Source organism: Tetrao urogallus, assembly GCF_951394365.1.
Source record: "Tetrao urogallus genome assembly, chromosome: 7".
In the NCBI taxonomy this organism is placed as follows: Eukaryota; Metazoa; Chordata; class Aves; order Galliformes; family Phasianidae; genus Tetrao; species Tetrao urogallus.
This window is the reverse complement of record NC_136820.1, coordinates 20,796,515-20,822,358: the sequence shown is the minus strand read 5'-3', so window position 1 is coordinate 20,822,358 and position 25,844 is coordinate 20,796,515. Positions and strand designations below refer to the sequence as shown.

At 39.2% G+C, this 25,844-nt stretch overlaps 1 protein-coding gene across 1 annotated transcript in view; it reads left to right on the top strand.

Moving 5' to 3' along the window:
* Nucleotides 1-15,857, top strand: part of STK31 (serine/threonine kinase 31) — a gene marked incomplete at both ends in the record, with an annotated part of 33,034 nt that extends 17,177 nt beyond the window's left edge. The window contains 13 exons of the mRNA XM_079538380.1: nt 1,965-2,144; nt 3,603-3,719; nt 4,060-4,179; nt 4,683-4,814; nt 5,338-5,439; nt 6,334-6,414; nt 6,721-6,846; nt 7,544-7,669; nt 7,915-8,001; nt 8,804-8,953; nt 9,355-9,480; nt 11,527-11,595; nt 15,636-15,857. Coding sequence (XP_079394506.1) covers nt 1,965-2,144; nt 3,603-3,719; nt 4,060-4,179; nt 4,683-4,814; nt 5,338-5,439; nt 6,334-6,414; nt 6,721-6,846; nt 7,544-7,669; nt 7,915-8,001; nt 8,804-8,953; nt 9,355-9,480; nt 11,527-11,595; nt 15,636-15,857 — 1,638 coding nt within the window. The remainder of the gene's footprint in view (nt 1-1,964; nt 2,145-3,602; nt 3,720-4,059; nt 4,180-4,682; nt 4,815-5,337; nt 5,440-6,333; nt 6,415-6,720; nt 6,847-7,543; nt 7,670-7,914; nt 8,002-8,803; nt 8,954-9,354; nt 9,481-11,526; nt 11,596-15,635) is intronic.
* Between the last annotated feature and the right edge of the window lie 9,987 nt (nt 15,858-25,844).

Here is a 25,844-nt window from a genome sequence, read left to right as displayed (position 1 = left end):
ACTGGAAGGCCACATTAAGGTTTCCCTGGAGCCTTCTCTTCTCCAAACTAAACAAGCCCAGTTCCCTCAACCTTTCTTCATAGGAATGCTGCTCCCAGCCCTCTGATCATCTTAGTGGCCCTCCTCTGGACCCATTCTAAGAACTCCATGTCCTTGTGCTAGCTATCTGGATGCAGTACTCCAAATGGGGTCTGTAGAGGGGAACAGTCACCTCCCTCTCCCTGCTGGCCACCCCTTTTTTAATGCAGCCCAGAACACAGCTGGCCTCCTAGGCTGCAAGCGCGCACTGCTGGCTCATGTCCACCTTCTCATCTGCCAGGACCCCCCAAGTCCTTCTCCACAGGGCTGCTCTCAAGATCTTCCCCCAATTTGTATAAATACCTGGAATTTCCCCAACTCAGGTGCAGCAGCCTGCACTTGCTGTTGTTGAACCTCATTATGTTCTCATGGGCCCGCTTCTTCCACCTGTCCAGATCCCTCTGGATGGCTTCCCTTCCCTCCAGTGTATCAACTTATTGACTGCCCCGCACAGCTTGGTGTCATCTGCAAACTTGCTGAGGCTGCGCTCAATGCCATCGTCTGTCATTGATGAAGATGTTGAAGAGCACCAGTCCCAAGGCTGACTATTGGAAGACACCACTTGTTGCCGCCTTCACCCTGACACAGAACCATTAATCACAACCCTTTGGCTGTGTCCAGCCAACCAGTTCTTAATTCACTAAACAATTCATCCTTCAAATCCTCACCTCTCCAATTTATAAAGAAGGATGTGGTGAGGAACAATGTCAAAGGCTTTGCAGAAGTCCAGGTAGATGATACCCATTGCCCTTCCCCCGCCCACTGATGCTGTCACTCCGTCATAAAAGGCCACCATACTGATCAGGTAAAATCTGCCCTTGGTGAAGCCATGCTGGCTGTCTCAAATCAGCTCTTTATCTCATATGTGCCTTAACACAGCTTCCAGGAGGATCTGCTCCATGATTTTCACAGGCATAGACGTGAGGCTCACTGGCCTGTAGTTTCCTGGGTCTTCCTTACTGCCTATCTTAAAAATGGGGGTAATGTTTGGTCAAGTGTTTTCCAGTATGACTTTCTACTTGGATGCAAGGAAGGCTGCCTTCTGTTAAGATGTTTTCTCAAGTGCTGTCTGAAATAATGGCCTGCTTGTTGTTGAGGATATTTGACTGGTCTTATTTTTAAAAGTGATTTGTTTGCCATGAGCTTTAGCTTTTGTGCCCTTCCTATGTATGTACTACTGATTGTTTTCCAGTGACTGTTCTCCAGTCAAAAGGAGGTTTTTAATACTTTTGCCAGAATATATGGCATCCAGGTGGAAGTAAATGTTTCTAGGCGGTGAAAATAACTTCAGAGGTCCTTAAGGATATTGGACACAGAGATGGTTTGGTTCCATCTGGAGATCGATGTGGTGATGAAAGTGTCAGAAGAGCTTTGCCTAATGACTCTTACTGGGAGATATCAGTGTCCAGAACCATCCATGGGACATCAGGCTGCTCACCTTGTTCCTTAGTACAAGTTTACTTTGTTTTGAGGAACATTATAAACCAAACCTGTTCTTGCTTTTTGTCCCAATGAACATGGTGTCAAAGTCCAGGCTGTAAGTAAAAGAGCGTGGAGCACTTCTGTCTTATGATCTGTTTTTTGTGGTCTTTTCCTTCCATATTTTGAAGGGAGTATCAGACTCAGTAGTGTGCCTGTCCTTTTCTGCATTGCGTTTCCTGATAGACGCTGCCAGGAAATTTGGCAGCAAAGTGGATTATACTCCACTTTGAGAAGAACTTCACTGTAAGAGGATTTTGTGTTAGCACTGCTGACATAAAACTAGTTCTTACTCTTTGCACGTTAAATGTTTTGTTTTGTTTTTGTTGCTTTTTTTAAAATATAATGCACTGGTAAAAAGTACTTTTTATGTGCTGACATGCTGTTTTTGTTTGCTTAATGCACAGGAACTGTCTGTTTCTCTGGAGATGGTTTATGGTGAAGTTTGTGAAGGGAATGATTCTGAAGAGGTATTTCAACAGTTCCTTAAGTGGAAGCATGCTAAAATAGAGGAGTTCATTGATATTAGAAATAATACAGATGCTGCTTTGCAAATTCTCACTGACTTGTTCAGTGGCATCCTAAAGGTAAAGCAAACAAGTCTTATCTTTCCTCTTCCTGAAAAAGACGAAGTATGATGCATATAACCAAGCTTGTGTGCAGTAGTCATTAGTAGAGAGGGAGATAGTTCTACTGTTGTTACGCACAAAGCCTTAGCTGCAGTACACAGGAAGAAGGTGTATCTTGAGGAACTCATACCAGGCAAGGGTTTATGCTTTCATATGAAAGAGCATCTTTTATATTAAGCAAAGTGCTTTTGTGTAACCTGTGTGTGCACTATCTAATCCTTGTGTGACTGAAATACTGTAAAGGAGTAAAGTGGCCTTTTAGAAACACCTCGTATTTTTAATGTGGAGATTGGCAGCCCTGCCTGAAGCAGGGGGTTGAAGCTTTGTGATCCTTGAAGTCCCTTCCACCCAACCCATTCTGTGATTCTGTAAATGCCTGTAACCTGGTGTAACATCCATCAAAATCTAGAATGGAATTGGATCAGTGATAGATAAAGGTTTTTGTTTTTAGAGAATGAATGGCTTCTTTTCACTGTATAACTCCAAAGTTTTTGGAAGCAATATATCATTTGAACATGACTATAAAAATTTCTGTTTATTTAAGACAACAAAATATTTTTGTGATCTTTAGTGAAATAGCCATGCTTGACAGGTAAATGAATGAGGAAGAGTTTAATGCTTCCTATTATGAGGATGTATATTGCACATTAAGTACAGAAACAAATTTTCATTGCAGTTCTTGTTGCCAGCGTAATTAATAGATGGCATGTAATTAGTAGACGAAAGTAACAAAGTTTTGCCAAAAACATCTAATGCAATTATAAACTGATCTTACTGACTCAATCTAGTGTTTTCTGTATCTTTATCTCAAAGCTGTTAATTCTGCCTTGTGTGGAAGTATTCAAGGTTTGCTGGCGGAAATCTTTAACTTTACATCACCGTTTATCAGCAGTGAATTAGATCCCAAGGTGCATCTTTATCTCAAGCAGAATCTCCATTTAAAAAAAATAATTAAAAAAAAAAAAAGCAAATTTATCTCCACATTTTAAAAAAAAAAAAAAAAGCCCACTGAGCACTGAGGGTGCCACACTGAGCTTTGGTATCAGCATTTTGTGTATGGCGGTGTGGACAGGATTGATGTTGATTTTGCACATTAGACCCAATAGTGGGAGGATTAGGGTTTGTCTACTATATATATATTTTTTCTCTTAATCATAGTGAGATTAGGAAAGTAAAATGTGATCAAGGCAAGAGTCAACTTTTGCTTGCTATGTTCTAGAAATTGCTATCATTGCAATGATAGCAATTGATTGTATCATTGAAGCATCAGGCAATTAAAGGTGATATTTGACGTACATTCTGATTAGATCTCTATTAGTGGTGATTTTTGTATTTTCTTGTCTGTTCTTGTAATTGAAAGCTAGAAGATAACAAGAAGATAGCAAGGTTGATTTTATATTTTCCTCTCTTTTGAAGTGCTTTGACCTGAGCTCAGAAGCATCTTCTGATACAGAGGAAGTTCCCGGTAATGTGGATGAAGCTCTCAAAGAAGCTGAGTTGTGTGTTTCCAAAGAGCTGAAGACAGATTTAACAGTATGTTTCTTTCTTAATATTGTTTTGTTTTCTTTATTGGGCCAGGGGATGGGGGAATGTGATGAAACATCACTCTGGTTGTTTCTCAGAGAGAAAAGAATGTTGTCCTGGCAACAGGCAGAGGGCAGCCTTGGGTTCCAGGAACTTAGCTCTATGACTGACTTAACTAAGAAATACTGAGAGAACTAATGCTTCCCTCTGTAGAAGCAGAGAAGCTTTGGTCACATGGTCATAGAAGATCAGGTTCGTCAGGTAGGATTTGCCTTTTATGAACCTGTGCTGGCTAGATCTGATAAACAGTGAATGACTTTTAAACTTTAATCTCTGTAATTCAATCTAGGAGCATGATGAGAAAGAGAAAGGAATAATTAAGAGTGCGTACAGTAAAGTTATGCATAAAGTTCGTCAAGAGCAAAATCTGATCACAGTCATACAAAAAACATACCTGGCCAGTGTTGAGGTTAGTTCTTAACTTATTTGTGTCATGCTGACCTGCATTAGTAATTCTTCCTGACATACCTTACTAAAAAGGTTAAATTTTTACCTTTTCCCTCTCTCACAGTGGGAAATTCTAGTGTATGTTGGTGAGAGATTGGTTAAGTTCGAGTTTGAGAGAGGTAGAAAAGACTTTGTTTTGTCTGAGTACAGTGTTGTGTGTTTGGGTGCTTTGTGTGGCTGTGTGGTGTTGCTTTGCTGAGGCAATGGGCACTGGAATCTGTGGATTCATTGCAAATCTGTAGTACGTAACTCAAGCGAACTTAAGTAGGATGTTTTCCAGCAGGTTGTGAATGTAATTGAAACTAAACACAACAAAAAACTTATTTTTGTGGGGAAGATTCTGAAAAGCTGAATTCAGATGGGCTTCAGGCAGTTTCTCTCAGTGCATTGGATTAAAGCCTATTAAAATAGAACTCTTGAATGTTGTTGTGATTTTTTTTTTTTAATTACTTTTTTTTTTTCTAGTTCAAAAAACAAGCTGAGAAATGGCTGAATAGACGACCTAATTCTGACAATTTACTATCAATTAAAAAAAACATGAGAAGTTTGAAAGCCCAGTTAAGATGGAAGTTGACTGAGAAGAACAACCTTGAGGAAGTATGAAAATCTTAGGGGTCATTTTTTCCAAGTTTATTTAGAAATGCAAATTTTGTTCAAAGGGGTGGTAACTAGACAGAACAAAATGTTCTTTCGGTGCTTGGAAGATTGTTCTTCAGGCTGGGTTAAGACTAAGAAGTTGCTTGATCTGAGTTCTTGTAACTACACAGCCATTCCTTTCAGTCCCCAGCCACACTACCGTTCCTTTTAACTAGAGCTGAATAACTTGCATTCCCATCATGTCAAGCTAGGAACTACACTCAGGTAGCACTTAGAAATCATGGGAAATCCCTCACCAAATGCTGCTGCCATGAAGTTTGGACCGGCTCTGAAGGGAGCCCTTCTGGGAAGAATAGTGATTTTCTTTTAAGGGAATCTTTTGGGTTTCCTGAATGGAGGCTGAAACACAGGCTCCAGAGCTGTAACATGGAAACTGCTTTTTAATCCTAACATAGTAGATTATTGTTGTTTGGTATAATAGCAGAATGAGAATTATGCACTAACTTTGTTATTCCTTATGCAGGCTGATGATTACAGTGAGCTGGAAATTACAAGAATAAAAGAAGAAATTGCTGCTCTGCGAAATAAGCTTCTTCAGGAAATATATAAGGAACGAGAAGAATATGTAAGTATTATTTAGGCAACTAAAATAAAGATGTTTGGGCCCCATCTGCTTTTCAGTTGCTTTTTTGTATGTTGCGGATTAAAAAAAGTGTTTTTTTGTAGTGTTGAATGTTAAGGTGACTTTTTCTTGGCAAAATCTGTGGGAGAAGGAAAGGAAGCAGGTATTTGGGTGTAGTCTCTTCAGACAGTTCTCCCCCCATATTCTACCAGTCCTCCCCTTCCCTTCCCCCCACTTAAAGCAGGTGAAGCAAGCAAGAGAAAATGAGCTGTAGTTCTTGACCAAGAAAAACTGCTGGTGAGACTGGAAGATCAGGTTTGGAAGAGAGATTATTTCTTGAAAAGGGGAATATTTTCTTATAACTAGGCTAAGATAGGATTTAGCCTGAATTGAAGGAGATCACCTCTTCACTGAGCCCTCCATCTGGAGGGAAGAGTTGAAACCATTGCCTTGCAACTTACCTCTGCAGACACAGCATTTTTGTGCAGTAGTTACCTTGCATTATAGCTGTAAGGGATCTGGAGCTGATTTGAGTGCTTTGGTCCATGTTACTACTTGATTTGTCTTCTCTGTTTAGTCTGAGTGAAGTTGTGCCTTTTGTCTGGTCGAAAAAGTGTAATATTGTAGAGAAAGCAGTTCCTTTTTACACCTTAACATTAGTGATCTCACCCTTAGAACTTTTGGAAATCTATCCATATTGAATTCTGTATTACTAGGAGAGGTGAGGTGAGGTATTTTTTTTTTTGGTAGAGAAAAGTGGTGGTGGTGTTACTTTGAGCGGTGCTGCTAAAGGAGGTACATATGTGTGTATGCAGGATGTGACAAGTACATACTTTTCAGATGTCAACATCTGTGATGTCAGAAGCTAGTGACTTAAAGCTGCCTTGTTTCCTTCAGGAGAAACTTGCATATTTGGTACAGAAGTGGTTCCCTGAGCTGCCCCTTCTGTATCCAGAAGCAGGAATTCTAACCTATATGGTAAGCATAGATTGTGTTTGATCGCCCTGTCAGTTGTTGTTTAGGACATTACCATGGATTTTCATTCTTTCTGCCCATCCTCCTGGGAGATGTTCAGTATTTTGGTAAGTGCCTTGCAAATGCCATTTTGTCTGCAGCTAGACTCTTGCTCACACATGCTGTCATTTTAACAAGTCCCCGCTGTGGTTGTGCTTTGCTAAGTTTTTTTGAGAAAGAGGAGAGGTGGTCAAAGCCTATTATCTTGAACCTTACCAACTGTTAAAGCTGTACTCTTAGCCCAGCTCTGTGTGTGTACGTGTGCTTCAGAATTCAGGTGGGCTTCTGTCGCACAGCCTGGAGCGAGACCTTTTAGATGCTGAGCCCATGAAGAAACTGAGCACGAAGCGGCCGTTAGTGTGTTCAGAAATTCAGGATCAGAAGGTTCTTCTAAAGGTAATGTTTGTCCAGGCTTTCAGGTACCACTGCAGGTAAGACCTTGGCTCGTGAATCTGCCGATTCTGAATTAACTCTGCTGTCTCTTTTCAGTTCCTGCATTCAAAAACCTGCTAGCACATAGCACTAGCCTGTAGAACACAACACTGTTCTCCCTCTGGATTGTCTCCCTGTTGCCTACTGATTTTTTTTTCCTTCTCTATTTGAGGGCAGCTGTAGTAAATAGTGCTTCTCTTCTGCTGTCTGTTCCTTCTGGTATTTGATGGGCCCTTTAGCTTGTTCATTCCTCTAGTTTTCGTTTGGGATTTTTTTTTTTTGTAAATGCAGGTTTGTCTTCCAGATGATTTCATGGTAAAACTCCAGAACTGCTGGTTTTCCTTTGCTTTACTTTTTTTCCAAAGTGCTTCCAATTAAAAATCCAAGGGATATAGTATTACAGGAGGCATTGTTATTAAAAAAAAAAAAAAAAAAAAAAAAAAATTGTTTTGGACTTAATATTAAATGGGAGACTTGCTCCTTGTTTCACTGACAGACTTCAAGTGTTGATAAATGGGCATAAGACACTTGGAAATTAGTTTTTTATATAAAGAAAAAGATATTAGAATGTAACAGCATGCCTTTCTTTAGCTATAAGTGTCACGTGGTGACGTTACAGGCATCAGAAACAGGAGCTTGGGTATTTGTCTTGTTTTTTCAGGGATACTCTGTGGATGTGAGCTCAGAAGCCAAAGTGATAGAGAGAGTTGCCAAGTATCGCAAAGCCTGGGATCAGCAGAAGGAGAAATCCAGTTTATTACAACTATTGTTTCTTCTTTTCTGCAAGGCAAGATTCAAGCCTGTAATGCTGGTGGTTTTTTGTTTAAGCTGGAAGACTTTCAAGTTGGACTTTGAGGTTTTAACATATTTAAAGTTGGATCATTAAATCAATTTCTTTTTTACTTTCTGACCTTAGTTTATGTTTACTAAGAAAATAGTTTAGATAATCAATTGATTCATCATATACCTAGTGCATGTGAAACTGTCCAGTATTCCTGACATTTGAAGTAATGCATTTTTTTCTTGTTGAAGTCTGATCCTCTTGTGTATTTAATGGTCCCATACTACCCTGGAGCAAGTCTGACTGCTGTACAGGCTGATGCACCTTTAACTTTAGAAGTAAGTACAACTACTTAGACTATCAGTGTGTTCCTTTTTATGAGTTTGGACTCTGCTTTTACCATTTTGCTGCTGCTGAAGGAGTTTCAACAGTAGTCTTCCTTAGGTGGCTGAATTTTGAATGTAGAGATGCACAGAATAGGTTGATACTGCTTTTGTCAAGCAGTAGACTGTAATTTTCCATGAGATTTTGCTTGGATTCGTTATTTTATTGAAATCCATGCCTCAGCTGTCTTACTAGAACGTTTAAAGACTGGAGTGAGCGTGTCAAGTTAGTTAGTGTGGACGTTCTTGTGTTGGAGAATAAAGAACTTGTTGGGTGGGGAGGAGATTGCTCTTTGGGAGCCTCGGTGTGTCTCTCCCCTCTTTCCTTTCCATGCACAATTCATTGGCAGTTTGGCTGCCAGCCCTTCTCAAAGTAGAGGTAGCCAGAAGCCAGTACAAATTTTTTCCTTAGTTCTGTTTGATGGCTTAAAGCTTCTGGTTGCTAACTTGGAGGCACTTGAAAGGTGCATTTCTCTAAGCATGTTGCATGGATTTTTTTTTTTTTAATTTTATTTTTAGCTTAATTCTCTGTTTCATATTAGTGATTTGGTAATTAGTGATTGCAATTTGTTTTTGACTGACTGCAGGTTATCACAGTCACACTGGGCATTAATCTATACTCTGTAGAACAGTTATCAGAAACTTTGAATTTGTATGAATCTTAAATCAGTAAAATCTTAGTTTTGGAAGAAAACAGTGTTTTGCTTTGTTTCTCCTGTATCTATCTTTTTAATAAGCACCTGAATTAAATCGCTAGGAGACATTAAAAGTGATGAAAGGAGTGGCCCAAGGTCTGCAAACATTGCATGGAGCTAACATAGTACATGGATCTCTGCATGGAAATAATGTTTTTGCTGTGAATCGAAAACAAGGAGTTGTTGGAGACTTTGACTTCACTAAATCGGAGGTAAAATAAAACAAATGAAATCCAAACTTGCAGTGATTGTTTTTTAGTCAGTTACGTATCAAAAATGAAGTGTATCTGCAATTTGTGAGATACATTTGTCATTTGAGAAGTGTCACAGTTTGTATTATCACCTTTATGACCTTTGATAGTTCTAGTGTGGGCTAAAATCTGGCAGCGTATTCTTCTATTACGGTTAGAGATGATAGGTGTGTGACCTTATCTCCTTTCTACTTTACACACAATGTTTTCTGTCAGAAAAAGAGGATATTACGGTTCTTTTGAAGTCAGCATAGAATGTTGTGATTAAAGTTGGCTGACCTGTTTAAAGAGAGAGGGTGATGCCTCTGCTGCAACATGCTGTTGGTCTCACTTGAAATTCTGAGTACAGCTTTCTCCCGCAGGACCAACGTGCTGCTGCAGACACGATGGTTGTTGGTACCCTGAGCTTGGTTTCTCCTGAACTGAAGATGGGGCAGCCAGCTTCTCCAGCCTCTGACATGTATGCCTATGGCTGCCTTCTGTTCTGGGTACGTTATGGCTTATGAGAGAGTTTCTGGTAATGTTACTGTAGCACATGTAGCAATAAATGAATAAATGTTATTTTCTACTTTGAAATATTTTGGAGAAATAAGCATTCATATGGTAGGATGGGTCCCTGGACAACCTGATGTAGTATTTGATCTAGCAGTTGACTACATCTATAGCAAGAGGATTGGAACTCGATGATCCTCAAAGTCTCTTCCAACCCAAGCCATTCTATGATGATTCTTTGAAATTCTTAAACTAGGTGGTAGGCGTGGAACAGATGGGAGTTAAGACTGAGCAGAAAGTAGGTTTTTTTCTGTTAGGTGTGCAATGTAATCTACATAGAGTGTAGTAACATGACCAAGAACTGTTACTGTTCCTCATGCTGTGGATTGTTGGCTCTTACTAATTCATTCACTGTGAGCCTTTTTTTTCTTCTTTTCTTTCACCCTTGCCCATGAGGAATTGCCTTCATCTTCCTGTTTTTTGATTTGGGTAAGAACAGGACTTTCAAATGGATATTTTGTTTCTTGTGTGATGTGTCAGAGGGGAGGAGAAAGCAGTCTGCTTTCCTGTGCTAGGTTGTGTGTTACACAGCATCTCCTCTTCCTCATCCTTTTTTTGCTTCTGGTATTGCATTGCAGTTTCCTTAGCTCAGTACATCAATGTCACGTGTTCCAAATGGAAGAATTCAAACCTCATAGGCTTTAAAAACCATGAGCTACCCAGCAATTATTGATGTTGTCATGCAATGATTTTTCACGAGCACTTGGTATGTTGGGGCTAGTTCACTGAGTCCCTCTTGGTGGGCCAGGTACATCATTTCATCTTCTTGGGAAATGTGGGCAGTTCAATCAGCTGTGCAGCATAGCTTTGTTAATTCCTTCTGTGTCACAGGATCTGGAGATGCTTTGTAAATTGCGTGTTAATTTTTATCCTCTGCCAGTTACGTCTGCTGAGAAGATGAACCTTGTTCATATGAAAGTCATAACTCTTTGTTTTCCTCCCAATTTAGGTAGCAGTTGCTTAAAATTGAGCAACTTTTCTATGGAAGTAGATAAACTAAAGTATAGCTTAATATTGTAATGCTTGTAACTTATTAATATGGTATAGTTTGGTTGGAATGATTTCAGTACCACTCAGATCTTCATCTGCTTTAAAAAAAATCTTATTAAAAGTTGAATTCCTGGTGAGTAAAAAAAAGTGAGTGTGAAATAAATGGAGAAAATGAAGCCACCATAACAAATGGTAATTGCTGGCTCTACTCAAAGAGAATATCTGGGATGCAGCAATATCTGCAGTCTTTTGAAACCCTATCCAAGCTCCCCAGATGAATTTTGAAGTAATCTGTGTATATTTAATTAGTCTGTAGCTCAGTCTTGTTGTATTGATCGTTTGAAAATATTCAGCTTGTTGACTCGGCAGTTACAAGTTTAATGACAGGTGTCTGAAATGGTGTTCTTCTGAACAGTCCTGCCACCTGTAAAATGGAGACAGTGGTTTTGTGAGTTCTTGAAGGCTCTTGTGTCACAAGAGCTCAGCACTGATTAAAGAGATGCTTCTTTCTCCTGTCTTTGTACAGAACAGAGGAATTTGCAGCTTAATTTGCAAACAGAATTTTGAAAAAGAAAAAAAAAAAAGCTAAATATAGATATAGTTTTCTGGGCAGTAGTAAAGGGCTGGGGAAATTTCACTTCATTGATGGGTGTAGGATTCACATCTGTCTGTTAGAGCACACTCTAAGAGGTGTTGTGGGGTATGGAATTAAATATACAGCTTAGGCATCGACTTTGAGTCATATTTCAGAGTCCATTTTCTTTGGACATCTGATAGTTGCTTTTCTAATACTGTATTTTTATATGAGTCTTGTTTCTGTGCAAGGGCACCCCGAGGCCCCTGTGTATTTTTCCCTATTGTGAAAATACAAGCAAGTCAATACAAGCACCTGTTTTCCACAGCAATCATTTTCATTTGAATCTTCCTGACTGATACTTGTTTAAACTAAAGGAGAAAACAGTGTTATGTATTAGGTATCTTTTAATTTACAGCTTTGCATTCAAAACCAGGAATTTGGCATAAAAGAAGATGGAACGCCTGAGGTGGATGCAGTTGGCATGGTATGTGTATTGTCTGAGGCAGATTAGACTGGTGTTACTTAGAGATATCTATTAATAATATTTTTTTTTGAAAGTAAAAAAAATTGTACATATTGGGTTGAAAGTGTTCTGACTTGAATATTCTAGATGGCGTGCATAAATTATATTTGAGGAAGAGGAAAATTCCAGAGTTTTCTTAATAATTAAATTAACCTCAGAAGAACAACTTTGCACATAACTTGGTATCCTCCAATTAGAGACTTGGAAATAAATAATTGAGATTTGTGCCTCAGAGATGATAATTGAGGTAGGAACCTCTTTTCTCAGGTCAAGGAGGTTGATTTTGCTCATCTGTCTTTTACATAATAATTGCATAATTCACGAGCATTAATAACATGGCCAGCTTCCATTTTAGTCACTTAATTGCAGTTGTAAAGAAGTAGCATACTCTTTATCTTTTGCCCGTTTTCTCCTTTTGTGTGTGTGAAACGTAAGCTTTCCCTTGCCTCTGAAAGGAATCCAGAGGCATAAGACAACCGTGCATGATATGAACTTCTGTTGATGCTTTCACTCTCTTCTGTCAGCCATTGTGCTATGCCTGCTTTAGCATCAGCAACTGTTGACTCCTGGAACTGTATTTTCACTCTGTGTTTTGAGACTTAGTGTTAGCCATTGTCTCGATTTTGAAGTTAATTCTTTGCTTATGATAGGAAACATCTCTTGGATGTTAATCGCAGTTAGATATTTTTATGGCCTTCTCTAGATCTTTATTAATGTGAGTACTTCTCTTTCCTTGGGTTTATTTTCTAATGTGACTCTTTCCCATAAGCTTTCTGTCGTCCTGCCAGGACTTAAGACCTTTTCTTTTGCCTGCTTTTAACTTCTGCATTTGCTGCAGGTGCTGCCTTTTTCTTCTCATGTCTTAATGTTATTCCGTCTTTTATGCCACCATACATAGTTTAAAGAAATTCCCTGGGAAATTAATGGACCTTTTTTCAAATCACTTGCCTCAAACCTCTGCTAGGTCTTGTTCTCTTCTAGTTAGTGACTGCTTTGCTCTTGTCCTCTGCTTCTCCCAGCTCCTTTAATGGGCAACTTCTATTTTTCTTTTTTAAATCATTGGAGATCATGCTTTTTCTGTTGATTTTACTGCATGTGTTAACCTACTGCTTTGCTTTTGAGACTTGAGAAGGCTGTGAGACTCTTTAAATCATGCCTTACACTATTACAGAAGCCCTGCAAGCTGTTTAGTTTTTAAGTATTACGTAGTAGACCAAGCTCCCTTAGAAATATAGGGAGGAACTAGAGGTAAGTCTCCTCGTTGCCCAGAGAAGCAGAAAAATACTTTAAATGGAGAAGTGGAGGACGAAACAGCAGAGGTGCTGGTGGTCGGGTAAGTTTTGGTTGTTTAGCAAGGGAAAACAATACTGATAATAAATCACTTTTTTGATTGGTTATGCTTCTATATCAATGATATGAATGCTTTGCAGAGATGTCTTAGATAACACGGGGCAAAGATTGATCTAGATTTACTAGAGTTCTGTTTGTTCTGAGCTGAGCTGTTTACTGTGTTTAAGTTAAGAAACGGTATCAGGCAGTCCTAGACTAACATGGCTGTTGTGCTTCCAGTGCTACCAGTGTGTTATCATTGCATAGCCCAGTACTGTAAATAACTTTATTAGATTGCTTATCTTCTCTACAGTGTCTTTTTAGTAACATTCAGCCATGTTCTCCAGTGATGAAGTTGCTGCTACTAAAGCACAGGACTGTCTACCAACTCCCTTTGCAAAATTAATTTAACAGTGTCACGAAAAACGAATTAAAAATGTAACACTTGAGCAGTGAGGTGATCCTGTAAATAGTATTTCTTATTTCTCGTTATTGGTTCTCAGTTCTTAATTAAAGATTTAAATGAATCTCATGAAATGTGTAGTATTGTAGGAAAGAAGATCCAGTACTTCATGAATCGCCATGAGTGCTAACTGTAGGATTTAAACTTTATTCCATGAAGCTTGTACAGAACTGGTCAGTGCATCATTTAGGGTTATGTGTAATCCTTAGATACTCAAAAAAGTTAATTTTCATAAGGGAAACTTGTTTAAGGAAGTAGAAGAGTTTCTACAGACGTAAAAATAGAAATGATTCACTTTTGTTTTCCATAAGATTCCCGCATAAGAGAGAGCCAGTTTCAGTTTATCTTTTTTTTTTCTTCTTCTCTTGTAGGTATATTCTGAAATCCTAACAACTGCTTTTGTCTGAAGGATTAATATTCTTCTTTATCGTTTTTAGATTGCTTTATTTTTTCACTGAACTTTTTTTAACCTTGATGGGTGATACAATCATAATCAGTACATCATCGTTCATTTTGAAGAATTCATTCTTGATATGTGTTGATGCATGTGCTCCAACTGCCAGAGTTTGTTGGGAAAACTATTTGTGTTTCCTACAATCCCCAGGAGCACCCCTAAGGGTTTACTGAGAACTGTGATACTAATAAATATATTCCAGCTGTTTCTTGAGGAGAATCTTAGACCTCTGGCTGTTAATATTTGCCCCGGTTATTGGGGAAAACGTATGTTGCTTTTAAGGACCTTATCTATAATCACCATATTCAGAATTAATCTCTATGCCCATGTGCAAGCTTTTGACAGGCCGGTAATTTCTCTTCCATCTCAGTCTTGTGCCTAGAGGAACTGTACATTTGCATCTAGTAAAATATTTATTGTTTTCCAGAAATGTAAAATTGATGCAGGAAGGTAGCATTCAACTTCTAAAAGGGGATATTAATTTCAGGTAGCTGCTGAGAAGTCGTGAGTAGAGACAGCATCTTGTAGCTACCCATTTGGTCATGCTCAGCTTCAGTGTTTGATGTATGTCAGCGTTCAGTTTTGTAAATTTATAAAAAGATGTAAACGAGACCAAGAAAGTGCAATGAATGTTTTCCTACAGCAGTATTACCTTGGGGGGTCAGTTTTCAGTTGCTGTAGTGTGAGAAACCGATGAGAAGGGGGATCTTGTTGATGAACACTTGATATTGAAATATATAAGAGCAAAGCTTTTCAAGCTCCATAAATTCTTGGACTTTAATTCTACTGAGGAAGCGTATAGGCATGGTTTACCCCTGCGTTGTAGTGCATGAGATATTTGAATGCTTTTGTCTAGAGGTTCTCCTTTAAGCACTCCTAATGTCTTGTAAGCATTTTAAAAATCCTTTATATCTGTAAGATCAACAGTTTTCAGATCTCATATTTTCACCCAGTTTTCCAGTTATCTGGGGAAAGGTTAATTTTCGTAAGCCACTTGGCTAGTCAGTGGGAGTTGGAAGTTGTCTGCTTGCTTCTGTCTTCAAGCTTTTGGCAGCTTGTGTGTATTCCTTTCCATCACAGATCCTCTTTTGTCTGAATGAAGTTTACGTGCTTTGCTGTCTTATTAAGCCAGGTTGGTGGTGATGCTGGTTTGCAGAGGCTACAGTCAATCAAGGGCTCTTGTGGAAAGATTCTTTTTATGCTCTGTTTTGGTAATATGTGAACACTTGAGCGTTCCTTGCAGCTCCCTTATCTGAATCCAGTGCATGCCCTTCCTCAGCAACTGATGTTTACGTGCAGTTGTGTTCTGGTGTTTTAAGTAAACAGACTATCACTGTTGATGTTCCAAGCATTTGCTATGTAACCCTTCTGAAAAATCCAAGAAGCTGAAGTGTAACTTTGTGGTTGAATAGCAAAACAGCTGCTGTTGATTTAGAGCCCAACTTTGGTTACTGTTTAAAGTGATAGGAGAAGTTGAAAGTTTATGTTGTAGAGGGTCACTAGCATCAGCTCTGTTCCTTTCCAGTAAAAAGGCAGACTTTGGAATGTCTCTAATCTATACTAGTTCATGGAGTTGGTGTTTTGAAACAAACGTTTTGCTCTTCTGTGAAATCTGCTAGCTCAAAGTTGGCCAACCTGATATGGAAAACTTGCTTTTATTGTGCAATTATGAGATCTGTTCATCAAATACTTGGTTGTTATTTGGAATCATGTTTGTTCTGCTTGCTGATGAAATTCTTCTCCCTCTGTTTGTAGGATGATAAAGTTAAATCTCTTATCCTGAATTTGTTCCACTGTGACAGACTGACAGCTGAGCAGGTGCTGAGGGATGATTGCTTCCTCTTAGTTGATGTGATTCCAGTTCCTTCACAGCTAGGTGAAGAGCATGAGCCGCCTGAAGAACATGATTCTGAGAAGACAGATGAAGAGGAAGATGTAGTTAACTCCAAGAAGAATGCAGTAAACCCTACCCAATAGACAAGGAACTTGTCCATCAGGTGTCTGACACTTGTTTTTGGTTCATTTTGAGATCAGTTGTTGATTTAAAATCTCAAAATATAAAAGGTTTGGTAGGTGCAGTCATATTCTGTGAGGTTTATATAATCAGTGTTTTCTTTTAAGTACATAGTCTGAGAGCTCAGAAATATGTAATTTTTTCTTAATTTGTTACCCTTTTCTTTGCCTGTTATGTAGGCTTTGCACTTACGAAATACAGTTTGTTAATGCCAGAAATATTTAAGATTAAGGTCTAGTGACTTTTGTATCCAGTTTTCTATCCCTCTTCTTGCTGCAGTTTCAGAATACATGTTCCTGCTAGAGACACTCTAGGGTGTTACCTTTTCAGTTAAGATTTTTGTTACTGCAGTCGAGGTATTTCCTACTGTAATTGTCTTCAAGATTTAAGAAGAAAAGAACAGCTTCCACAACTGGTCAGGAAAATAGGAAGCAAGCTGCCTCTTTTATCTTTCTGCACTAAGATTTCTAAATAGCAAACACTATTTCAGTTGCCCTTTCACAGTGTTGCTGTGCTAAGTGGAATACTGCACACACTTGTTGCAGTAATCACTGCTTGTCTGTTTGACCGTGTGTATCGTCTGCTCTTAGATATTGTTGACTGTAGGTTGGCATTTTGAGTGTGTTTTCTTCCCTGCGGTGCTTTTCTGTTAGCATTACCCCTGAAAGAGTTTTGTTAGCTCTTTATTTTAATAGGAGACTGTTGCTTATCTATAGTTCACCTTTCTTGGGAGGGAGAAAGGTTAATGTTCAGAGTTTCTGTAGCAATATATTTAGCCTCTGGGTGTTGCTCTTGGACAGTGCTGTTGGCAGACTAGTATTCTGCAGAGGAATTATTGAAGATGCATGTTGTCAGATGAAGAATGTGAAAAATTGGTGTGTAATGGGCAAGGTGCAGCAGCAGGGAAACCAGGAAGCCCTCGGGTACAATAATAGTCAACAGCAGAATATATCATTCTGGCATTTCCTTCTGTGATAACAGGCTAGCTTGCCTATGTCACTGTTCTTTACTCAAAGTAGCATATAAAATGCCTGGTCCTATTTTCATTGAACTGTAATGATTTTTGATTTCTAGTATGTATGTAATTAATGTTATTAAAACACTTGTTAAAATAGTTTGGACTTCTTGGTTAGTGTGATTAATGTATTTCTGTTACTGAAATCGCAGAAGACGAATTCCTTCCTTTTTGTTGGTGAAAACAACTGTGAGCAGTTCTGTGGGATGCTTTCCAAATGCTGATTGAAGCCTTTTGCTGTTGATAACCTTTAATATTAAACACTGAACAGAGTTTGTAACTGTAACCTGATGTTCTGTCATTTAATAAACTTTTGCTCTGTTTTCTGCACCTGTTTTCTCTGCGCAACCTAAACTGACTTCTTAAATCCCACAATTCTTAACTTCCTTTTTTTTTTTCTTTTTTTTTTTTTTTGAAAAGAGAAGTCTCTGTTTATGCTTGATTCAAAAACAGTGGTATTTAGAATCTCTCCTCCAACTGTAAGCAATCTGATTTTTACATGTGGAGCCTAATATAGGAGATCAAATTATTTATAAAATCTACAAGTAAGCCTTTGAAAACTTCTGGTATGTACAAGCATCAGGGTATGGGACAGCTTTTCTATTCAAACTAAGTGCAGATTTGAGCAGTGACAGTCGTACAGTGTCACTATTTTAGTTTATTTCTGCTTTAACCTTTTCTGTGATGTAACAGTGGCTTTCTTTTTCCTTTGTTGTTTCCAAGCGAATATGCTTTCTTTATGCACATACAAGCAGCCACTTGATGTGGCTTTACCCAACTTATCTTGTCCTAATATAGGGCTGTTCCTCTTACTGAAGAGGACCTTTTTCAGGAGGTTTGGAGAAAGCAAAGGCTTTCATCTGCTGTAAGAATAAGCATCTGGTTATTTCTTGAGACTCCTGCTGTTCTGTTCACTGCCTCCTGAACTGCAAGCTCTTCCCAACATCCATAACTTCACATCTTCCATGTAATTCCAGCTGGTCACTCTACTAGCATTTGGTGTTTCAGCCTGCATAGTTTTTAGAAGTTTGTTTCTTGTATTACAGAATAGTTATCTGCAAGTAGAGTCCTTATTAACATTCACTGGTGTTTTAACAGGTTTTCTCCTGATGATGATAGCTGAAAGTAGGTATAGCCTTACAGGTTAAATTACTTTGTAGCAGCTGCCTCAAAGACTTCCCCTAAATGAGGTAAAAATTTATTTTATCTGCAGTCACTTCATTTCCCCAGCTTGGAAGGGAATACATCAAGATCACACCATGTAGATGCATCTTCAGAAGGAACACATAATCAGATCTTTTTGTTTTGTCTGGTGTCTGTGTGTTAGTGCTGTAAAAACTAGTCACCAGTAGGTGGAGAGAAACGCTATTTGCTTTGCCACAAGAAGAAGTGAAGTTCATTTGCATTTGTTGTACTTCTGTGTTGGTAGTAGCTAGCTAACTGCTGCAGGTGAAGGCACTGCTGAGCAGAGCTGGGAAAGCTTGGCAAAACTCACTGACAAGTTTCTTCATTTGTGGGTGTAGTTAAGTCACAGCTTAAATTGGTGATTAAGCACCTGGTGGGAAGGCAGGGCCAAACCGGGGGAGCTCAGGTGCAAGCAATGCACCTGATTGACCAGAAGGGTTGGACTTAGGATCCACCCCTTCCCAGACCTCATTTAAGGGCTGGTAGTGGAGGCAAGTGTGTCTCAACTGGAGATCCCTGCCTGTGTGAGGAGCTTACGGGCCTTCGGAAGGTAAGCAACTTATTTTTGTGCCTGCTGTTGTTGTTTCTGGTTGGATCCTCGCTCGCTGTGGCCTGGGATTTTGCTGCTCACTGTCCTGTTGCACTTTCAATTGCATTACAGTGGAATTCTAGCTTTTCAGTTTTTCTGTAATCCTTTTGACTGGTAGTGTCAGTCAATCAGACAGGTGTGTTATGTCTCCTGTTGATGGATGGATCAGTAATGGGGGTGTTTTGGTTTGGTTTTTTTTTTTTTTGTATGTCAGGTATGGTATTAAAAGCCTGTTAATCTGGAGCCTCTCTGGCTTCTTTATGATTTCTTTTTCTAACTCAGTTGCTTGATGTTTCAGCAAAGACAACAAAGGTGTGCCTATACACCTGGCATAGTGATGTAGGATATTGGTGGTTTTGATGCTTCAGGAGAGGGAGTTTTTGAAGTAAAAGGTGATTCGTCTGTAAGCTGTGGGGCTTTGAGATGCAAGATGTCAGTTTTGCAGAACATTTTGCCCTTAACCAACTGTGACTTGGTTTGTTTTCCCAAGTGTAGTCTGGGGTACTTAACAGGTACATGTTGTGGCCTTTCAGGCAGTATAAGGCTGCATGTAGTTAGTTCCAGCAGCTGAGGGAATGTTTACGGTTGCCTCTCCATTGCTTACTGAATCTTTTGCACGTTTCTGTGCTGTGTCTTTCTAGTCTCTTGAGATCTTTTCTTCTGTTCCTTGATTTCAGCCTGGTATTCTGGTTTCTGTTCCTCTGGTCTGTGAAGGCGTTACCAGAACCTGAAAAATCTGTGAAATGGAATTTTCTTAGTAGTCTTGACACTGTACTCTGTGGTACGTTATTCCTCACCAAGGCAGAATTAGATGTGTGGGCAACTCCTGAAGAAGAATATGTGTTAATGCATCTGCTTGAAAGTCTCTTGAGTGTCTCAAGGTTTGGTAGAAGAATTTGAAGTGATAGTTAAACTGCTTCAAACGTTTATGCTGTGTTTACATGAACCATAGTAAACTGCAGACTGCCACATGCTGTGCAAGGCCTACTGGCTGAAAGACTGTACAAACATCTAAGTGTAAGTGTGTATCGCCAGGAGAATTCCTTTGGAGGAGATAGATTGAAGTTACTTTGGTCCAACTTTTGAGATGAAAGCTGGATGAATACTCAAAAGTAAATGTGTGCCAAAATTGATATCGAAAGATGCGTGTGAAGGCTGCTGGCATTGGAATTATTTTTATTTGAAGGCATCTTTTTTGTTAGAATAGTTTAAAACTGAAGTCCATTCTTGTGAAACACAGGTTTATTCCATCACATTTTTTTCTTCTAATTTTGAAAAGCTGTCAAAACAATGATTTCACAAAAGCAATGCATGCTAGTTTTTGAAGGCTGGTTGTTGCCAGTGTTCATGTTACAGGTACGTGGTTATTATAAGCTCGTTAGTCAGATTCCTACCTGAATTTTGTGTTTTATGTTCTCTCCTTGCCAGCAAGAGGTGGAGCTATTGTTCAAGTCTTCTGGCTGCCTCTCTTTATGTAGGACAAGCGTTTTGTTTCTCCCTTACCCTTGTGTCTGTTGGTGCCTTTTTTTATTTTTAAAACTTGGTCTAAGGATTGGCTGCTGTGTCTACATATTTTCTATGTACCTTTGTGTAATCTTTTGATGAAATGATAGATTACTGGCATGTTGAATTTTGCAACACTTGCATATACTTCAGGTTATACCTCTCCCAGTTTTCTTTCCAGCAGATCTTGTGATACTTTTCTGTAGAGTTAATCCTGGGTTGAGAAACACTGGGTTATTAGTTACCTTCCTTCTGCTTAGCAAGAAAAGTGTAAATATGATGCCTCATGCACTGTTGTGATATATGTAATTCTGATAGTATGATTTCCATAGTCTCAAAGCAAATACCTTCCTGTGTTTTCCACTCTAGCACCCGCAATCTACTGACTTTCAGAACGTTTGAGCTCCTACAAATTGATGTTCATCCTTTTAAGACAAGCATACTCCTTCTTTTTGCAGTGTATCAGGTAATGCTCAGAGGAACACTGCTGCTTCATCCTGGTTGTATGGGAACTGTTGATCATGGCCTGAACCTCTGATGGACCACCTGAGGCAGGCAATGAGCCAGCTGTGGGAGCACAGGTGAGGCCGATTCACCTGTGTTACCAGAAGGGGTGGAGCCTGGCTCCACCTCTCCTGGATAGCATTTACGTGCTGTCTGCCACTGAGGAAGGATCTCTTTCTGGAGATTGCTCCTCGTGGAGTTTATTGCAGGCCTACAACATTGGTGAGCATGTTTCACTTATTTTTCCACTGTATAATCCTACTTAGCCTAACTTCTGTACACTCATTGAGTGTATACCTCTGTACACCTATTGGTTGTATACAGGTCAAACAGGTTGTGCTTCTGTTTGGGCATCTTTTCCACATATGTACTTTGAGTTTTCTATTGCTGGTACTATGTGCTGTGCCTCACTACTCAGGAACTGCTCAAATAGACCTGCAGTCTCTGTTGGCAGACTCCATTCTTCATTTCCCTTTTCCTGTGGCTGGTTCTCTAGTCTTTAAATTTCCTGTATTACACTAGAGACTCTTATTCCTTGATGATTTCACACTTGACTTTTTTTTTTTTTTAACAACTTCTCAATATCAGTAACTTCTAAGTGAGGACGAGTAGAGCAGTAAGCCTCTAACAGATCACCTGTTCTTATATACAGCTGACAGATAATTCTTGAATTACAACCTTTTGTTCTAGATGGTTTCACACTGAACACAAAATCTTTCTTTTTGCCTAAATTGATCTGTGAAACTCTCCTTTGTTAAGGACATGGGATCAGTATGTTTGTGGAGACCTTTCCCCTTCTGATACTGGAGAGCACGAAGAGTTGGGGCTTGTTTGTGCAGGGTCAGCCACCTATATCTGCTAATGTAGAATGCTCAATAAGTGAATGTGTGGGATGTGTAGGTAAAGCTGGAGCCAGTTTTCAACATGTGGTATGAAATGAATATTACAAAGTTGTTACTGGTAGATGACAACCTGTTTACATTAATGACCTTTTCCTAATACTCCCCTGAAGTACTGTGTTAAACAGAGCATTTGCTGTATTACTACCTCATGTGTCTGCAAAGCTGTAAAATTCATTGGATATCTTTTGCTGTCAGGGCCTCATAGCATGGTGACTGACTGAGCAGCCTTTATATTTCAGTATTTAATTCCCTATGTTGTTTCCACAAAGATGACTGTCATCTAGAACAGGAATAGTTTGATGCTTCTGTTTGCTTGGAGTTGCTGATATTTGCTTCATGTTGCTGTTTGCAAGTTTTATGTGACTGCTGATGTGCGTAAACTGTGAAACTGATTGTTTGGATTTGCTGTAGTGATTTGTTACAAAGCAGCCTTTTTCCCTCCAGCTTAGTAACGGTCTTCCAGCCTCATCTAGATGTGCACTGTATTGTTTTCTTTTCCCCCCATAGGGGAGCCCCTAATCTTTAAAGATGAAGATCAAAACCCTCACTCATAGCCATCTGCTTCCACTGCTAGAGAGCTGAAGGAGATACTGGTTACCAGTAACTTGCTGCTTGAAAGCTGCTTTTTCTTCCTGGGTCTTTCTCTTCAGTGGAAGTGACTTTAAAAGACAGGGGATTTCAATAGGAAGCTTGAGCACTGAAACTTGTTCTAAGCAATACAATTGAAGAGCACTTGATAGTGCCTATACTTACCATTCTTAGAATTCATGTGCTATTGCAAAGCATTGGTGGTAGTATTGTTTCCTATTAGTCTCAACTCTTCAGGGAATTCCCATTTGCCTCCTGTACGAGATCACAGAGCAAGAAACAATGTGTAACGGTTGTTAGAAGGGCCAAAATGTTGAACCTGCCTTACTGTAAATGCAAAGTACATCTTTGGAGAGTTGCTGACAGACCAGCATGCTGTGTTAGTATTATGTGTCGGGGCATTGATAAAGATACTAAGTTAATCTTTTGACATTTTAATTTGATTTTTAACTTAACGCCATGATTCATTTTTAACTTTTAGAAGCTCTGTTTATGACGATCATTTAATTGATAGTAACTGTAAATTGTACTAGTTGCAAAGGAATGCATAAAAGAGATGCGTGTAGTATAATTTGGAATGTGATAGTCTTAGTAGCCTGAGTCATGTGTTTCATCATCTACACCAGTTAGTATCATTTGGTGATTCATAAGTCTATTTGTTGCTTTTTTTAGTGTGTCATCAGTAAATAGCTCAGCGCTAAGGTGGTACAGCAGTCTTACCTCAGTGATAGGAACAATCAAACCTGCATTCTTTCCTACGTCCATACTGTAAATCTCCCTCTGACCTATTAAATAACTTCCTGTGCTTCAATGGATGCTCTCTGATTAAGACACAAATTGGCATATTAAGATTACCAGAGGACTGCTATCTCAATCTAAAATTTACGATTTGAACAAAGTATTTGGAAATGTTTGTTCACTTGCTAAAGGTGACCTGTTGCCATAGAACCTGGGCTGATATAAGCAGGAAGCAATCAGCATTTGCTTTATGTTAAGTCGGTGCTTCTACAGAAGTACTGTAAAGTTAGAGACATCAACTATTCAAGAACCTAATTAGAGAAAACTTAATCTTTTCATTAGACTCTGTGAGTTCTCTTTCAGTTTAAAATCCTCAAGCAGCATGATTTGTTTCGGAGTGTCCCCTCTGTTTATCTGCTGCACCAGCAATAGTACCTGCCACATAATAACTTCTCTTTGAAGTTTGAAAAGCTCTCCAGAAATGGTCAGTCCTCATGTAGATAGGTAAAGATAGATTACTAAATTGGTATTTGCAACACTCAAGGGAATGAATTATGCTCTAATAATGTTCACTGCTTATTCAGATGTTGGTATGGTGAGGAGAAAAGTTACTAGCCTATTGCCAGCGTATTGCTGACGTTTCTCTCCTTGTAGCTTATGAAAAGGTAAATGTCAAAGCATAAACTGCTAGGGTATTGCCTCTGGGCGCAGACTTGGCTGTCTGATAACCTGAAGTAATAATATAATCGTAGTTTGCCATTGAGAGGTGATTTCTCACTGAAACAAACCTTGTCTTTATAAAATTTTTCCAGCGCTTCCTACTGCCACTTGCTTTCTATCCATTGTTTCAGAAAGCTGATACTGTCAGATGCGTGTGTGTGTATCTGTATGTATTTGGGTATTTGTACTTAAATTCCTCTAAGACTGATGTTTACCAGCTTACATATGCTTTTGTCTGTTGTCTGAGGGCTCTGTGAATACTTAGTTGTGCTGTGCCATTAGAATAGCCATGTTGATTCTGAAATGATCAGTGAGTTGTTGACTACTGTTTAGTGTCTGCTTTTTCAATTGTCTTGATAAATAAAATGGTAGTATGGTAACTCACTGCTGTTTGCATAAAGTACTGTGCAGAATTGTAGCACTTTTAGCAAATATGCCAATTTGTGTATTTTGGCCATGCACTCATCATCCTAGGAGCGCAAATGAAGGCTAAACTAGCTTTAGCAAATTAAATGCTAAAGAAATTTGGGGTAAATCAGTCTGAGGAGACAGAATTCTTGAATACTTAAAACGTCTCCGCTGACTTCGGTGCTACTGCCTGTCTTCTCAGTAAAATATTGGGAATTTCTTGGTACCCTTTTTCTTAGCTGAGATATTCTTTACAGGCTTGGGCATCGCGCATCAAAGAAGATTAAAACCTCAGGTAATTTGTATAAGAGTATGAGGAATGTCTACAGATATGGATCTGTTCTGGAAAAAAGACCTAGGCAAACAGAGTGGGTTTTAAGTCCTTTAAGAGGTAAAAGCCTAGAAGAGAGTTGAACAGGATGGAGTTACTATACTTCTGCCCTTCTGGGGATTTATGGGCTGAATTGTACAGCGAAGGAAGTGAAGGCTAGATATTAGAAACATTCTAATTCTGCATAGTTGAGCACTGGTATGTATTCCTTAAGGAGATCTGAAGCCTGTTAGCACTGTACAAAGATAAGACAACCATCTGGCAGGAATGACACAAATACGAATAACCAGTGGAAGAAAGGATGGAAGGTAGACTGGATAATCCTGTTTGTTCTGTTTGATTCTTTTATAGTATAGTACTTTTTTTTTTTTAATAAATCACTTTGCTTTAAGCAATCACTACTAGGCAGGTTAGATCATCAAGTAAAACAGTGTGAACATGGAATAAGGTCATCAACTGTGTAAACTAAGGTGTGAAAACTTGGGTCACAATATTTTTGCAGATCACAGTGAATGGAAATATAGGTTAACTGAATGCAATCCAGATCCATCTGCAATTCTAGCTCTAGAAAGCCGAAGTAACATCTACCTTTCACCTATTGGAGGCTGCACACCTGGCTTGCTGTGTACCAAGGGTAGATTGACATTTGCAGAGACCTGAGGCACTCAAAATAATTGACTCTGCCTGTGAGGATGACTTAAACAAAAGCTTTATCACTTATAAAGTTTTGTTGCATTCATTTGCAAATCAATTTTAAGGCATTTTATTTTATACAGAAGCCTGTCTCCTTAGCTAGCTGTCAAATGCCCTTTTGCAGGCAGTAAAGTCTTTTGTGGCCAGAATGTTATGAGCATGTGATTAATAGGATATTGAACTTTGGATATAAGGCTGAAAACAGCCATGGCTTTTTCATCCTGTTGGGAAACATTATATTTGGAGTATTCTGCCTATACATCTAACTTGTAGGGAAAGAACTGCCAGATCGGTCATCAGAAGGGGAAGGAAGCCATGTTTACATTCACATTTATAGGGAACCTGCCAAAAATGTGCTTTAAAAGGGACTTGCTTTGTCCCTTGAGTGAGGTTACCAAAGTCCTGTCCTCTGTTAACAGAATCCCAGGGGTTGGTTGGAAGGGACCTTGAGATTGAGTCCAGCCCCCGTGTTAATGCAGGTACCCGATAATAGGGCACACAGGGAGGTATCCAGACAGGTCTTCAGTGTCTCCATAGGAGGAGACTCCACACCCTCTCTGGGCAGCCTCTTCCCAGTGCTCCCTCACCCTTACCGTAAAGGAGTTCTTCCTCATGTTAGTAGGAATCTTCTTGTGTTCAAGTTTCAGGCTGTTACTCCTTGTCCTATTGCTGCCTTACACTGAGAAGAGCCTGGCTTTTGTGTCTCGCCTTTAGATATTTATAAAGAACTGGGGAGCCCAGAATAGGACGCAGTAGTCTGAATATGGTCTCACC